The 16,000-nt window shown below is 51.8% G+C and overlaps 1 protein-coding gene across 6 annotated transcripts; it reads right to left on the bottom strand.

Moving 5' to 3' along the window:
• Positions 1–1,042: 1,042 nt before the first annotated feature.
• Positions 1,043–15,724, bottom strand: NR2F1 (nuclear receptor subfamily 2 group F member 1). 6 transcript variants are annotated; one of them, XM_072860761.1, is made up of 4 exons: positions 14,958–15,722; positions 11,336–11,863; positions 6,222–6,409; positions 1,043–1,183 (listed from the first exon to the last, which is right to left on the bottom strand). In XM_072860761.1, exons 1-4 carry the CDS (start codon positions 15,406–15,408, stop codon positions 1,166–1,168), a joined length of 1,185 nt encoding a protein of 394 aa, XP_072716862.1. In that variant the 5' UTR covers positions 15,409–15,722; the 3' UTR covers positions 1,043–1,165. The 6 variants fall into 6 exon arrangements, with proteins under 6 accessions (XP_072716862.1, XP_072716861.1, XP_072716860.1 ...); XM_072860760.1 differs by lacking the exon at positions 1,043–1,183 and adding an exon at positions 3,808–3,915; XM_072860762.1 differs by lacking the exon at positions 1,043–1,183 and adding an exon at positions 6,008–6,137.
• Between the last annotated feature and the right edge of the window lie 276 nt (positions 15,725–16,000).

Raw genomic sequence — 16,000 nt, 5'->3', positions numbered from 1 at the left:
GTGGGGGTGGGAGAAGAGATCCTGACATCCCTCCTCAGGCCTTCTTCCGAATACCACCACCACCTTCTGCACACAAGTCCTTGCACCCCAGTGACCACCAAAATCGGGCCGGGGAGGGCAACCTGCTCTCCCTCCCCCCGAAAGCGGCAGGGCGGGGGGTCCCCGACCCTTCCCCACAGCTGGATAACGTCATGTTATTTTTCAGGTGGCTGCACCTTGCGCCTTGCAGCCGTGGGAAAATGTCCAGCGGGGATGCTCTCACTTAAAAAAGAAGGGGGACGGGAGGGGACCCCCAAACCACTGTCAGACAGACCTTGGGAGAAGGGCAGGGGGGGAGAGAGGAGCAGAAGCTGTGAGAAGGGAGTCACCTTGGGCAGTGGTCGCCTTTCACGTCTCGTTTCAGCCTTATTCCCCGGTTATTTTGCGCTGAAGGTGATCAGAGGGGAGAAGGGGTAGGTGCTGAAATATTTAAGGGAGCATTTAAACCCAGAGCCTTCAATGAATGAAGAAGGAGGGGGGGGGGGGGTAGGAAAAAAAAAAAAGTTGGAAAATGGATTCGCTGACAAGTAAGGATAATAAATGAGAGGCGCTTTCAGATAGATATCTCAGACGTGAAATTGCACCCAGCTGGTTGTGTAAGCAAACAAATAGTTTCATGTTAGGGACTCTCGACTTGTGGCTTGATGAATAGAACACGACAGAGGTAAATGGCTCTTTAGCTCATTTAGGAATAAAACTCTTTGGCTTCCTAAGTAAAAGACCTGGTGACGCCATGGATCCTGAGCAAGCACTTTAACAAGAGTTTTATTAGTTTCCACTTGTGCTCTCGGATCTCCCCCCTCGCTCACCTCCTCCCTTACGCCTCTGGTTTTTTCCTTCCCTTCCGCACCCCCCTTTTTCTTTCTCTTCTCCCTTCCCTCCTTCTCTCCTTTTTTTTTTTTTAATTATTATTATTATTTTCCCCTCGAAAACGCCTTCTCGTAGGAGGGATCCTCCACGTCACCGGCGCCGGGAAACTCGGCAGGTTTGCAAGGGCAAGTCGGACGTGGGGTCTGCCCATGGCAGCCGAGAGTTCTGGCTTTTGAAATGTATTTATTTGTCCTTCTTACTGCGCTCCGGAATCACTGCAGAGCACTCATCCTCAGCCGCTCTGACCCACTGGGGATTAAAAAGGGGAGGGTGTCTAAAAAGGAAAAAAAAATCTCACGTCAAAGTCAGTGACTGAAACCGGTGAGAAAGGGAGCCTTTTAAAACAAATATATAGACACGTTTCGTGGAGGTCACGCCGTTTCTTAAATTAGCCCCAAGATGGAAAGAAACGGGAGGAAAAGTGGGGAAGGGCGAGGGGACCGATCCCTGCCTCTCCCAGTAAAGCAGAGGCAGGACAAAGACACGGCTCTAAAACAGAAAAAATAGGAAAAGCGGGGAAAAAAAAAAAACAACCAACCCAAACTCGCTATTTCCAGACTTAAAAACTAACCCTTTGAATAGTCAAAATGCCCCATGAAACCAGAGGAAGCATGTCGACAGTGCCTGTAATAGCCGTGCACACGCCTTCGCAGGCATTGCCTATGAATGGCTGCGCGCCCGGACACTGCTGGTGGGGCGGCTGCAGCCAGCCGTGACCCCCCGGACCCCCTGTCCCTCTGTCCGTCCGTCGGAGGGTCCGTCCAGGCCAGCCGGGGCCACCTTCCCTGCCAGCCCTGCCTGCCCTGCCTGCGCATCCCTCGGCAGCGGGTCACATCTCCTCCCCGTGGGGAAGGGGACGCCCGGCTGCCATACCCTACAGGTAATTAAAAAAATATATATCAAATTAAAAAAAAAAAAAGGCCTTTCCGTCTGATAAAACACATTTCTCTCTTTGTGTGGGGAGCCAAACAGTTTCCTGGGCGTGAAGCAACGCAGAACCCACTTTTTCCTTGTCTTACTTCTGCTGCCGCTTGCAACGACCCCGAGCCCGAGCTTTCCACGCGAGACCCTCCACGCAGCTCGCAGGGAAAGAGCCCTTTGCATCTGCACTCGCCGCTTTTCGTGCTGGCGGTGAGAGAGGCCACTCGCGTTGGAGTCCCATCCCCACGCCCCCCGATTCCACCTAATTTCGAGGGGTCCGGGGGAAGTCGGGGTTACCCTTCCTCCCCACCCCCCCACAGGAGTGGGCTCATCGCCCTCTCCCCTGCAGGTGAAGGGGGTGGATGGAGGGCGATCCCCCCAAAACGGGGGGTGTCACGAAGCCCCGGGAAAGGGGCCGCCGCAGCCCCTTCCCCTCGCCGGGCAGCCGGAGGGGGTGCGGGGAGTTGGGGGGGGCACGACCTCCGCCCCGGCGCTGCCTCTGCCACTGCCGGCAACCCCCCCCCCAGCCTCAGCCGGGGCTGAACCTACCGCTTAGCACCATTTCCAAATATTTATTCGACTGAACATATAGAAAAGGCCTAATGGGGCGGTGGGAGGAGGCAAGCTAGTTAGCGAGGAGCTGAGAGGTGGGGGGGCCCTTTGTATCTGCCCTGCCCTGAGCGGGTCCGCTCCTCGGAGCTGGGGTCGGAGGGTGGTCCCCCCCGCTGCCCCCAAAATCCCACCCACCCCCGGCTTTCCTACTCCCCCCCCCACCTTGAAGCGCTGCCGCAGCGGTGGGTGAGCACGGAGGGGCTCTGCGCGGCAGGGGGGGATGGAGGGAGGGAGGGACGGATGGACGGATGGAGGGGGATGCCCTGCGGAGCCCCCTCTGAGGAGTTTGGGGGGGGCCGCGGAGCCCCCGGGGGCAGCGCCCGGGCCCCCGGCAACAACAAGGCAGGAGAGATGTAGCTGGAGTTGGTTTTAAAGCAATATATTGTAGGTTACGAACAAGCCAGCAGAAACTTGCAGAGGGACCCCGGCCCCTCTCCACATTCACATATTATTATTATTATTATTATTATTGTTATTATTATTATTAATATTAATATTTTTTCAGCAAATAGCGCTCGGTGACGCGATCATACAATATTTTTAGCCGCCGTATGAATGCCCGGAGAGGCTGGAGCGTGGCAAAGGAAAACATCCACCGACACAACGCAGACTGGGTAGTTAACACTTCAGAACACGATACCGTCTTATAACCAAAGTTTAATAAGGGATTGAAACACTTCTTTCTAGGCACATACATGGAAATAAGTGCATCTCGTACACCTCCTCTACACCTGCAAGTTTCTTGGCAATCGGTGGGTTATTATTATTCATAAATATGAAAATTAATTGAAAAATACGTTTCTGACCTACGAAAAAGTTTATCTGTTTTCATCAGTGGGATAACACTGTAATGAATATATTTACATCTCATTGGAAGAAACCGAGACCTGTCTTTCTCTTCCGATATCCCCATTTGTTTGGTTTATTTTTTTTTGTGGTTTTTTTGCTGTTTTGTTGTTTTTTTGGGGTTTTTTGTTTTGTGGGTTTTTTTGGGGTTTTTTTGTTTTGTTTTTTGTTTTGTTTTGTGTTTGGTTTTTTTTGTTTGCTTGTTTGTTTCTGTTTTTAACTGCTAATCCAGCTGGGTCCCCAGTCACCCATCCCACCCAAAAAGCAACGTTGAAGAGCTGTTTTCGGCACCTCCTGGGGCTGAACATCCCCGCTCACTCCCCACCGGCAGCCCGGAGGGGTGGCTGGACCCCCTCTGCCAGGGAAGGCGAGCAGGGCAAGGAACAAAGCTGTCGCCTATGCAGTGTCCGTGCGAGCGAGAAGAGGGAGGGTGTCTGTCTGTCTAATTCCCGTCCTTGTGTGCCCAGGCCTGAAATCATCCATCCCCCCCGCCCAGCACCTAGGAATACAGGCCGCTTCTCCATCCCAAAATGGGCTCTACCCTCGTAGAGGATCTGTCCGCAATGTTGATTATCCAGCTATAAGTGCCTACTGTATAGAGCTGCTCTCGCCTCGGATCTGCTGCGCCTAGAATATTAAAAACCCCAAGCGGGTTGGATTGAAGGATCTTGTTAATGCAAAAAAAAAAAAGAAAAGACAGAGAGGGAGAGAGGGAGAAGGAGAGTATGGAGGACAGCAAATTAAAAGGAAAACATTGCCCATGACTCCACAAACTGAAAAACCTGCCTCATCTGGGCTTGTTTGGAGGGCACGGGAGGTGTCTGCGCGAGGGGGGGAATGTTATTTTTAAAGATCCAGCTTTATTAATACGTTAAGAAAGGGCTCCCCTGGTAGTATGTGTTCTTACAGCTCCGTCTCAGATCCTATAAAACATTAATGCACTGAACGCTGTTACAGAGATCTGCACCACCAGCTAGAAGCATTGTGAAGCCTTTACCTTCAAAGGAGCTCCATTACAGAAACGATTTTTAATTTTCTTTGCAAAAAAGGACGAGCCGAAACGAAGCGGGGCTCTTGGCACGGAGCTCGGGCCCCCACGGTGGGCGGCTGTGGCGTGGGGGGCCACGGCCTGTGTTTCGTGCGTGGCCGTGGCACATGAGCGCACATGAAATGCTCTGGCTCACCACCCAACAAGCAAGCATCCAGTTGGATTTCTATATTAATGGGCTGGGAATATACCCTCCACGCACAGCGACTGGAGTCAGGAGAAACAGCGAGAGCGATGTTTCAGCTGACAGCAGGCGCAAGGCGTGCACGCTGGAGCACACGCCGGGGTCAGTGAGTCCTCGGGGTGGAAAAGAAGGGAAAAGAAGCAAAAAAACACCCCACCCCAAGCCCCCAACAGCAGAAAGCCACCATGCCCACAACAAGCAGGAGTCACGGCTGCGGTATGCCTCCCGCTGCAGGTGCAGGGGTGGTGGCATACGGTGCCTTCAATCCATGCCCATGGTGTCTGAGAGCGAGCAGCAAGGTGTGAACTCAGCAGAAACTCCAGCTGAATGGGAAAAGGTGCTTCAAAAAAGGGTAGGCCAGCGTGACGGGCCCGTCAGCCTTGGCGGAGAGTCTGCCCTGCAGTCCCAGCAAGGCGAGGTCACCCACGGCATCACCGCGCCTCCCGCTCCCTCTTCCTAGGCCTCGACAGCTCATCCCTAAGCTTACACAGTCAAGTCAGTTTGGGAACGTCACGTGGTTTACACGACTTGGTTACCCCTCACAAGTATTTTTGAAGTTCTCCCTTTTAACACTAGTACAGGAGTTAAAAAACCAGGGAGGTTTTGTTGTTGTTGTTGTTTGGTTGGGTTTGTTTTTTTTTTTTTTTTTGGGGGGGGGGTGAACTGTTGGCATGTTTCAAGCAACAAGACTCATGGGTTGTGGGATGATAAGTTGATTTTTTTTTGCTAAATTCTTTTATTTTTGTTTAAATTCTCACTTCAATTTTAATTCTTGAAGAACAGCTTCGACAACATATATCGCACTCATTATAAGAAGCAAAGGGTTATATCAAAAATTATTAGTATAGAATCACAGGAAACCTGGTTTGGAACCAGAAAAAAATACAAAACAGATATAGATACATAGACACAGGACAATTTTTTTTATAATTATTTGGAAAATGTTATTTTCCCCTAATTCTCGTTTCTTTTTTTTTTTTTCCTTTATGCGCATACGATGTCTGAAGTTTTACAAAAAATGAAAATAAAGACTAATATTTTACAAAATGAGTAACAATGCTCGTGGTAAGTGTTTGCGCGTGGAATTTTTTTTGTTTGTTTGCTTGTTTGCTTTTCATTCTACACAAGGTTCAGTTCAGTTTCGACGCGTTTTGTTTTGTTGGTTACTGTACAGCATATATCAACAACAGTCCACAATAAATCCTGGAAGATCCAGTATCCCCTTCAGGTTTGATTAATATCCCCTCGATACTCATATTTTTTTTGTTTTTATTTTTTTTAAATTTTTTTTTGCTTTTTTGTCTCTTTTATTATCATTATTATTATTATTATTTTTTTACTTTTTTTTTTTTTCCTCCTCTCCGAAAAAAAAAAAAGAAAACCAACCCAAAAAAGGCCAAAAGCAGAAAAAAAAGCCACGCACCGCCACCTCCGCGGACGCGAGGTCCGTCCCTCTCCCCACCGCGGCCACACCTCTGCTCCTGCTCGGCCCTTTCTTTTGTTCGGTGTCCGCCTCCCGGGCCCCCCCCGCACCCCGACCGCCCCTCGGTGCGAGCGCTCCCGCCGCCGCCGCTCCGCCGCCTCTCCGCCGGGGGTGCGGGCCGGGCTCTAGGAGCACTGGATGGACATGTAAGGCCAGTTGAAGCTGCTCCCCGACAGTAGCATATCCCTGATGAGGGTCTCGATGGGGGTTTTACCTACCAAGCGGACGAAGAAGAGCTGCTCGATGACGGAGGAGGAGACGGTGCGCAGGGAGGGCAGCCGCAGCAGCAGCTTCCCGAAGCGGCTGGGCTGGTTGGGGTACTGGCTCCGCACGTACTCCTCCAGCGCGCACTGGGACTTCTCCTGCAAGCTCTCGATGTGCGCAGCATCCGACAGGCCGCAGGCGTCTGCCCGCCGCACCGCGCCCGCGGAGGCAGCCGCGGAAGGGCGGCGGCGGGGGGGGGAGAGGAGGAGGAGGAGGAGGAGGAGGAGGAGGCGGAGGAGGAGGAAGGAGGGAAGGAAGGAAGGAAGGGAGGAAGGAAGGAAGGAAGGAAGGAAGGGGAGATGGTTAGTGGCGGGGAAGCGCACGGGGAAGCGCCGCCGGGATGGGGGCACCCCAAAGGCGCACCCCATCCCACCCCGTCCCACCCCATCCCATCCCGCTCCGCCGCCGAGGAAATAACGCGACCTCTCCGCGCCTTGCCGCGCCCGTGGGTGTTTCCACAGGGGATGCCGTGGGGTGCCCGCACCCCCTCCCGCGCCCCCATCACGAACACACCACATCCCCTCCCCCGCCCCCCTCCCCGCCCCGGGCCACCCCGCGCGGTCCCTGCTGCTGGAGCCCTTCGCCGGGCTGCTGGAAGGGGGGACGGGCCCCCGCGAAACACCACCGAGGGAGGGGGAAAAGGGGGGTATTGGGGAAAATTATTACGAATAATATTAATAATAAAAAAGATGAAAAGCGGAGGCGCGCACAGGCAGAGGGAGACAGAGGGAGTTTGTTGACATGGCTGCGCATCAGAGGGAGGCAGCGGCTGGGACCCGCAGCGGCTGGCAGGGAGCCGGCCGGGGGATGCCGGGGGGAAAGGGGGTCCCCTCTGTCCCTGCCCCGCCGCCGGCGATGGCGAACGGGCCGGGTCTTTGCCGGCCGTGCGAGAAATCCGGAGGAAAACGGCCGGGTTCGTCCGGGCTTGAGCTGAGCCGGCGCCTGCAGCTCCCAGACACAAAGCTGGGGAGGGCTGCAGCGGGTGAGCCTTGCCTAAATGTGGCCTGAGAGACTCCCTCCCTATATATAGGTCCCTGCGGCACGTATATGGCCAGAAACATACCCCTGGCACCTCGCAGAATGATGCGACCTGGGCAAATGCATACTACTCCGAGAGGAGAAAGCCTTCACATCCACGCGCTGGTACCTATAGACGTTACTCTGCGCCTACCTCCGCGCATAGATACGGGCAGGGAGGTATAGATACATCTGTGCGCTTACACACAGGCGCACACCCTCTCTCTGTGAACACATAACCCAAAACGGGGGATCTTTGTGCACCGGCTGCTTGTTGGGAGAAGCGGGCAGGAAAGGACAGTGGTGGAGAAGTGGTGGGTACGGCCGGATGGTTAAAACCATCCACATTGTTTCGGAGATTAATAATAAATATTTAACAAAAAAAAAAAAAAAAAAAGGAGTCAGGATCAGAGGGAGGCAGTCAGCTGGCAGTGCGGTTTAACGCAGATCAAAGCCAGACTTTGCTAATATATAGATCCGTATATGAATTAATGCATGTTAATGGCCCCCAAAAGGACACTACAAAATTGTGAATGTAGAATTACGACCCTGGAAAGACACAAGAAATTATTCAAAGACAAAAAAAAAAAAAAAAGAAAGAAAAGAAAGAAAGAAAAAAAATCCGTCGCCACTGCATTTTTGAAGTTTAAGTCTTCCCATATCAAGAACTGGCTTTACAAAGATTTCTGAACACCTTCATCTACAATACTATGGCCTCGAGCAAAAATACAAATAAAACAAGCCATAATTCAGGAACTTCTGAGGAGGAGAACCTTTGACCTGAGCTGCGGACTTGGCATCCCTCAGATACACAATTATCTGAGCCAGGCTGCTCTGCTAATCCATACTGTACCTTTAATGCAACGATATTTTGCAACATCAAAAGCACCAGGTTGCAACATATATATCTATCAAAAGCTCGGGCCTGTCCTTGTTTGCAATATATATCAAAAACACAGGCCTGTTCATATGTTGATTGCCACAAATCACACTCCATATTTACATATATCTCGCTATTTTACATGCATTATCTGCCCATTATGCATTAGGATCCTATTCAACTTCCAAACAATGCAATATGAAAGGGTCTTGCTGACACCCTAGCAGGGCTTTTTTCTGTATGCCCCATATGTCAGACCCTTCAGGTTAGTAAAATATTTATCAGGTATTTACGATGAGTCCACCTATAACTGCAGGTCACCGGACAACGTGGGCGGGGAAGTTGCTCGCTGGAAGGGCGGCAGCCTGGGCAGGGGGTGATGTTGGAAAAATACGCCTTGGGTTTTGCCTCAGAGCTCCAAACGCCCCGGGTTTTCTCATGCCGACAGTTATCTATTGAGCTTTAATTATTTTAAATGGTCTGGCATATGCCTTTACTCGGGTTTTATTCCGCATCCTTCAAGGTGGCGGCGGGAAGGCTTAACTCTCCCCTCAGAAAGGGATTAAAAATAATAACAATAATCATAATAATAATAATAATTAAGGGGTGCGCAGCTCGATTAGATTACGGAGTCCAGAGCGGTGCAATCCGTGGGAGAAATAATGCAACCCGTGTTTCCCGGAGGTGAATTATTATTCCATCTCAGAAAGTGGGCTAATGTGAAAATCCTGCGTGTGCCTCACTTTTTTATGTGGCAGTGTGTCAATAAGGGAAAGCTCTATATTTCTTCCTGCAGTCTATGGAAAAGAAATTATGTAAATAAATAACCATTACTGTTCAGCACACTCCAGCCTTCCCCTTTGTAGTGGCGGGAATGTATTTCATGTTACGCGTTCGGAAGAGTTTAGTGTTCAGAAAATATAGATGTAATCAGCTGGCATCTAACTAGAAATCAAAGTTCTTACTGCGCTGCAAATAGATTTATTGGATTTATGTTATCTGTCTCTGTCCCTTCCTGGAAACGTTTATTTATGACGAGGAAAAGGTAGGTGCAGGAATTAATCACTCTAAAGTTTGGGGCGGGGGGTGGGGGGGGGGAAGAAAGGGGAAAAAAAAATAAAAAAAGGAGGCAAGAAAGGAGCAGGTTTTGGGTCACGACCCAGCCGTTGGACGGTGTCCAGAATTTTACGGATTAAATACACGCTATCCGGAGCCCGAATGTAAAAACCACACGAGGAGAAACCCCATGCCAGCTTTAAAGACTTAGTCCTTAGCGAAGGACTTAGGACAATATGCCTAAAAATGTCTTTTCCATCAGTCAAAGTTTGTTTAAAAGTTGGACGACTTTGAGAAAGGCTTCCCATGAATTCCCCTCTGGCTAAGCAATCAAAACAAGTTTAGTGAGAAGTGGAAATGTGCGGATGGGGGTAAGGGGTAGATGACTCCTGACAGCTGTATTTCCATTTTCTGAGATGCCCCGTGCGATCCTGCTCCAAAATCACATTATCCTTCCCTTCCTCAGCCCCGCTCACGCCCCGCTCCATGGCGGGAAGGGGCTTCTCCCCTCGCCAACATTTAGTTATCACATTTGTTCCTCATATATGTAAATGAAGGGCTCCTCTAAAGCCACTAACCGCGTTTCCAGCCAAGGTCGATCGTTTGGGGAAGGTGAAAGGGGGGGAAGGGGGGGGGGGGTGTAAGAAGAGAGAGGGGGGGGGGAAAAAATAAAATCCCCCCCCCAAATACGTCCCCATCTGGGGCAAATCGCCTTCCCGGGGCCTTTGGCGGGTGGAAGGGCCGAGGCAGAGGCCAGCCCCCCCTCTGCTTGGGGGTCATGGCTCAAAGTTGAGTCTGGTAAAAAAAAAATAAAAAAAATTAAATTAAAGAAAATAAAAAGGAGGGCTCTCCCCGGCTGTCCCTGTGTGTCGATGGGCACCCTGAAAGGAAGGGGAAGGGCAAGCCTGGGAGTCTGCAGGCAGGCTGCGGAGTTAAATCAGCCTGATAAATGCCGGCAGGTCTCTTTGTCACTTTTGAAAAACATGTTTCCATCAAGAAGACTTATTAAGATAAAATACGTGAAAATGTCGAGCCGGCTATTCAGTAAATCTTCCATTTGTTTTAAGATCTGCACTTTATCCTTTGCAAAGAAATATTCCCTCCAACGCTGCGAGACTGCATTTGCACTGGAAGTAAAAGGGGGCAGTCACAGTACACGTCTCCGACCACCCTGCATACAAATTAGATACTCCTGTCTAAATAAATTATCCGATGTTCAAATCGATATTAATACTGCATTTGCTACATTACAATATTGTGCAAATTTAGGAGTCATTTTAATACAACGCAAATACTATTTTTCATGCGTGAAAGGCAACAAATATTGATGGATTATAAACTGCTTACTGTTAAACAAGGCCTTTGAACGATTTGCCATCTTTGTTCAGGAATGCTTTTAATTTTGCCTCGGCCTAGTTTTGAGCCAGATTTATCGGAGCTGTTTAGTTGTCGCTAACCGGGAGGGCCGGTTTGGAAAAGGGGGGGGAGAAACCGGGACAAGGGAGGAGCGAGGGGACAGGGGAGAGGGGGGGAAAAAAAAAAGAAGGAAAAACAAACAAGCAGAAAAAGTGGCAATTAGCCCCATCGTGGCGATAATTAGTATAATAATTAAAAAATGACACTGCCAGGCCTCTTATCTCGCCTTGTTTCCATTTCCTATATTTCCTCCGCATCGTTCGCCTTTGATGTTTATAAATTTCTCCCTCGCAGGTTACAATAATAGAAGACGTATTATATTCTTATAGGCTACGACCAGAGCACTTCAAAGGCGACGCTAATGCACTTCCCCGCTAGTTAATTCGAACCATCTATCACAGGGAAAAATTGTTAACATGCATGTTTCCACCGCCTCCACTTAATTTGATATTTTTTCTTTTTTTTTTTTAATTTTTTTTTTTTTGGGGGGGTGGGGGTGAGGGGGTTAAAACGCCAACATCAGTGTGGGGCTGAAGGGGAGGTCGATCTGCGGTCCGGGTCGTACCCCCTCGGGCGCAGTGCTGCCTCGGCCTTCCGCCTCTTTTTTTTTTTTCCCCAAAAATTCAATTTTCATTTTTTTCCCCCCTGATTTTTTTTTTTGTTTTGGGGCACGACCTCCCCCCCCGCCCGCCCCCTCACCTGAGGTGAAGAGGACGATGGCTTTCAGGCAGCTGTACTCGGCCGAATCGACGTGCAGCGCCTTCAGCTTCTCCACCTGCTCCTGGAAGATGCGGATGTGGTCCATGAAGGCGACGACGCGGTCGGCCGACATGGGGGAGGCGTGGAGGCCGGCGGCGGCCAGGAGCGGGGCCACATGGAGGGGCATGGAGCACTGGGCAGCGTTGAGGACGAAGAGCTCGCTCCAGGTGAGCCGCAGCAAGGCCACCTGGTCGGTGATCTGCAGGTCGGGGAAGAAGGGGATGTTGCGGGCCCACTCGACGGCGCTGAAGAGCAGGCGGGCGGCCAGCTCGCAGATGTTCTCGATGCCCATGATGTTGTTGGGTTGCATGCACTGGCTGCCGTAGCGGGAGGTGGGGTAGGGCTCGGCCCGCAGCAGCAGGGAGATGTATCCCGAGAGATAGCAGTGCCCGTTCAGGGGGTCGCCGTTGGTCAGGGCGTACTGGCCGGGGTTGGGCTGGGTGGGCGGCATCCTTCCTCGCTGAACCGCTGACAAAAAGAAGGAGAGAAGGAGAGGAAATGTGCATCCAGGAGGCTCGCAGGCATCGCCCCGGCGGCGCTGCCAGCCAGACGGAGACAATGCCGGGCTTCTTTCCCCCCCAACCCCCCCCCCACCCCTCGCCCCCGGCACACGCACAGGCACGGACAGACAGAGGCATGCGGAGCCGGGCAGCTGCAGCCGACCTGCATCGCCCCCCACGACCGGCCCCGGCCCCGACCCCTGCTCAGGCAGCCCCAGCCCAGCGGCAGCCAAGCGACCCCCCCCCCCGCCCCCTTCCCCCGATGCAGACAGGCTTCACAAAATAAACACAGATTAAAAAGAAAGAAAGAAGGGGGGGGGGAGGAGAGGGGGGGGGGGGGAAAAAAAGCCAAGGCAAACAAGACAAATCCGCAGCCCCCGGCCCCCTCCTCTGGCAACAAAAGGCAGCCCCGCACGTAAAAAAATAAAATCAAAGAAATCCTCCGGGTGGTGAGAAAGTGGGGTTAAAAATCACAGCCAGCTGTTAAAAATATAGCCAAGCTCTCTTGTGGATCCCAGCCGATTGCCCTGGTAGCGCTGAGATTTACGAGTGAACTGCTGTGTCGCTTTTTAAAAAAAAAAAAAAAAAAAAGAAATAAAATAATTCATAAAAATAAATGCGTCCGTATTCTTCAAAAACGCCGCGTCGTCACCCTTCAAGCCGGAACAGGTCGCAGCCCCCCAGCTCCCCACCGCTAACTTTATTAGAGAGAACCAGCTTTCCAAAGAGGACCCCCCCCTCCCCCGCCCAGCAAAGTTCTCCCTGCTAAAAGGAAGAGAAAGATTAAATATTATCAAGGGAAGGGGGGAAATAAAACAAAAAGGTCCGAACTTACAATAGCCAAACATTCGTGGAAAAAAAAGGGGACGGTGTAATTAATATCTTTGGTGCGCTGTTGCCACTGCAAAAGCCTGCAGTCAGCGTTGCACAGTGAATGCACAAGCTTGCAACTGCAAAAACACTGGATTCATTAACCATCTCCACACAGAGCGTAAGCATGCCTCGAGTCCCGAAAGCTGACCAAAGTTGTTTTTTTTTTTTTTTTTTTTTTTTTCTCCTTTAGTGTGTGTGTGCGTGTGCGTGTGTTTCGCTCCATCAGTGCCAGCGTTTGCAGCCGCATGCCATGTAAACAAAGGTAACTTCAGGGGAAGAGACGGCTACTCAGCCCTGTTCCCCGCACGGGCGGACACGCACACGCACACGCTCGCTGGCACACACACGCACACGCAGATCTCACTCATCTTTCCGGCGTGCCACATTTTCTCAACTTTCTCTTTTCTTCCCCACCCAGCCCTCCTCGCCTCCCGGGCCGGACCTCTCTCCTGCTGCCCTCCAGCCCACCTCTCCCTCTTCGATCTGCTTGTAAACTTGGCAGTTATTTGTCAATTAACTGCGAGCACAATTCTAACTTTTTTTTTTTTTTCCTCCTCCTTCCTATTTTTTTTTCCTCCCCCCCCCCACCCCCTCCCAGACGCCTACCAACAGCCCCTGAAGCTACCAATGAAGTCGTCATATTTGCGAGCTCTTTCAGATCTGGAGCAGCTTCATTCCTTTTCTTGTGGCATATAAAATATAATTTTAAAACCAATTAAGGCAGTAGTAATCCCCGCTCCGCAAAATTGACTGTTTCGCTGATGTGACTCTAAGACATCTTTAACGACAGTCACAGGGTAAACTTTAACTGTAAACCGAGAAAATACATTTCGAGGAGAAAGGAGGGCAGGAAATCTTCCTACGCGAGAATGAGCCTGAACGCAAGGAAAACCACAGCGACTCTTGGAAAGGAGGAGGAGGGAAAAAAAAAAAAAAAAAAAGAAAAAAATAAATAGCAGAGCAGTTGGAAATGGTGAGGAGCCCGCTGCCAGATGCAGGCTGCGGATTCTGCTAAAATGCGAAGGACCGGTAAATAGGTTATAAATCGCGATTTGTATGCAGGCTTTAAGGAGAGGGTGGAGTTTGATGGAGAAATAAAATGAGCAGCGTGCTAAAAAAAAAAAAAAAAAAAAAAAAGGAGAAATGACAGAAGTACAGAAACCCGGTTCAGTCACAAACTTTCCTTTGAACGCATGGAGTGAAAACAAGGCCAAATCTCGCACAGAAGCACACTCCGGGGCAGCGGGAAGCAGAGGGAAGCAGAGATACAGTAGCACATTTCCCCCTCTTTTTTTCACCCCTTTCCTCTTTTTTCACCCCCTTTCCTCTTTTCTTCCCTACTTACACGTCTTTCATCTTTCTTTCGGGAAAAATGAGGCTGGGGAAATGGATCTAGCGAGAAGTGTTGAGGGTTTAAAAAGAAATGATGGGGCGGAAGGGGGGTGGTGGGGGGGGAAGGAAGCTGAATGGAAGCACATCTCGTACGGGAGAGAGATGTATCTCCCCCCACCCCCCGGTCTCATGCCAACAATAGACAAAACCACATCCAAACACACGCACACGCACACACACGCGGGAGCGGAGACAGCGGCCACAGGATAAATATTCCGCGAGCGACCGTCATAAATAATAATAATAATAATAATAATAATAATAATAATAATAATAATAATAAATGATAATGATAATAATAAATAAATGCTAAAATTCTCGGCACAATGAGCGGGGAAGGGGCGAGCGCGGCGGTGCCGGGGAAGGGGGTGGGGAGGAGCGGGAGGAGGGCAGGAGGCACAAACCGAAAAGCAAAAGAAAACACCACCAACCACCATCAACAATAACAACAAAACCTGGCGCAAAGCTGCCAGATGGGAGTGCAGGCAGAGGGGGAGATTGACATGTGCACGGGAAGGGAGAGAGACCCAGGTCGCCACGGAGAGCCGTGCAAACGTACACATCTCTCTGTGGGTAGGTACGTGTATATATATATGTATATATATGTATATCTGCACGCCGCGCGTGTGCGCGCGTGTGTGTGTATATATATATATATATATATATGTATACGCGCCGAGGTGCGCGTGTGTGCGCGGATGCCCAGGCAGAGACAGACAGACGGAGAGCCCTCGCAGACGCACCCTGCACAGCCGCGGGGAGAGGGAGCGATAGCATAGTAGGGAAGAAATATTCACCTTCCCGCCTCATGCCCACTTTGAGGCACTTCTTGAGGCGGCAGTACTGGCACTGGTTGCGGTGGTGCTGGTCGATGGGACAGTTCCTGTTGGCGCGGCATGTGTAAGTTAAGTTCCTGCGGACGCTCCTCTTGAAGAAACTTTTGCAGCCCTCGCAGGTGAACTGGCCGTAGTGCTTGCCGCTGGACTTGTCCCCGCACACCACGCACTCGATGTGCTGCTGGCTCTGCCCCGAGCCCTGCTGGCCCGCTCCCTTGTCCCCGGCCGTGCCCGGCGTGGAGGGGGGTCCCGGCTGGCTGGGGGTCTGCGGGGTGTGCGGGGCGGCCGAGCCCCCCTGCTGCTGGGGCGGCTGCTCCCGGGCCGGCTGCGCCGCGGCGGGGTTGGGGCCGCTCGGGGTGCCCCCGGCCACGTCTTCCTGCGGATCTCGCCAGCTGCTAACTACCATTGCCATATCTCGGGCCCGAGAAAGTGCTGGGGAGCGGCGCGGCTCGCTGCGGGCTGCCGGGGAGAGAGGCGGGGGGCGGGGGGGGGGCGGCCGGCCGGGCGCCGGGGGCGAGCGGGGAGCGAGGGGACCCTGCCTGCCGCCTGCCTCCGCCTCGGCTGCCGCCGCTGCCGCTGCCCTGCTGCCGCCGCTGCTGCCGGCTGGAGCCGCTCCTGCCGTTTTCTTTATTTTATTTATTTTTCGCCGCGAGCCCCCCTCCTCTCGCTCCGGCTAATTTCTTTTTTTTTTTTTTTTTTTTTTTTCCTCCTCTTTTTTTTTTTAGGGAGGGGGGGGGGGCGACGGAGGATTTTCTCCCTCTCTCGTCTCTCCCCCCCTTTCCTCTTCCTCCCTTCCCTCTCCCTTCCCTTCCCTTCCCTTTCCTGCGCTCCCCCCCCTCCTGGAGGTACCCCCGCCTGGCCGCTTCCCCCCTCGGCTCCCGCTCTCCCCGGCTCCCGCCGCCTCTCCGCGCCCTCCCCCCCGCCGCCACTTCAAGTTGCAAAATCAGAAACGGCAAACAAGGCTGTCGGGAGAGGCATTCAGGAGAGTAACACGCCGGACACGC

This window comes from Ciconia boyciana, chromosome 4 (genome assembly GCF_034638445.1).
Source record: "Ciconia boyciana chromosome 4, ASM3463844v1, whole genome shotgun sequence".
Lineage (NCBI taxonomy): Eukaryota > Metazoa > Chordata > Aves > Ciconiiformes > Ciconiidae > Ciconia > Ciconia boyciana.
This window is presented reverse-complemented; position numbering and strand designations above follow the sequence as displayed.

Bases quoted from the DNA above. Each gene is read 5' to 3' on its own strand.
- NR2F1 (XM_072860759.1), bottom strand. From the start codon at position 15,408: ATGGCAATGGTAGTTAGCAGCTGGCGAGATCCGCAGGAAGACGTGGCC. The intron at 11,864-14,957 runs GTGAATATTTCT...TCTTTTTGTCAG, and splicing joins AGTGGGCATGAGGCGGGAAG to CGGTTCAGCGAGGAAGGATG. The intron at 6,410-11,335 runs GTGAGGGGGCGG...TGCGGCGGGCAG, and splicing joins CATCGTCCTCTTCACCTCAG to ACGCCTGCGGCCTGTCGGAT.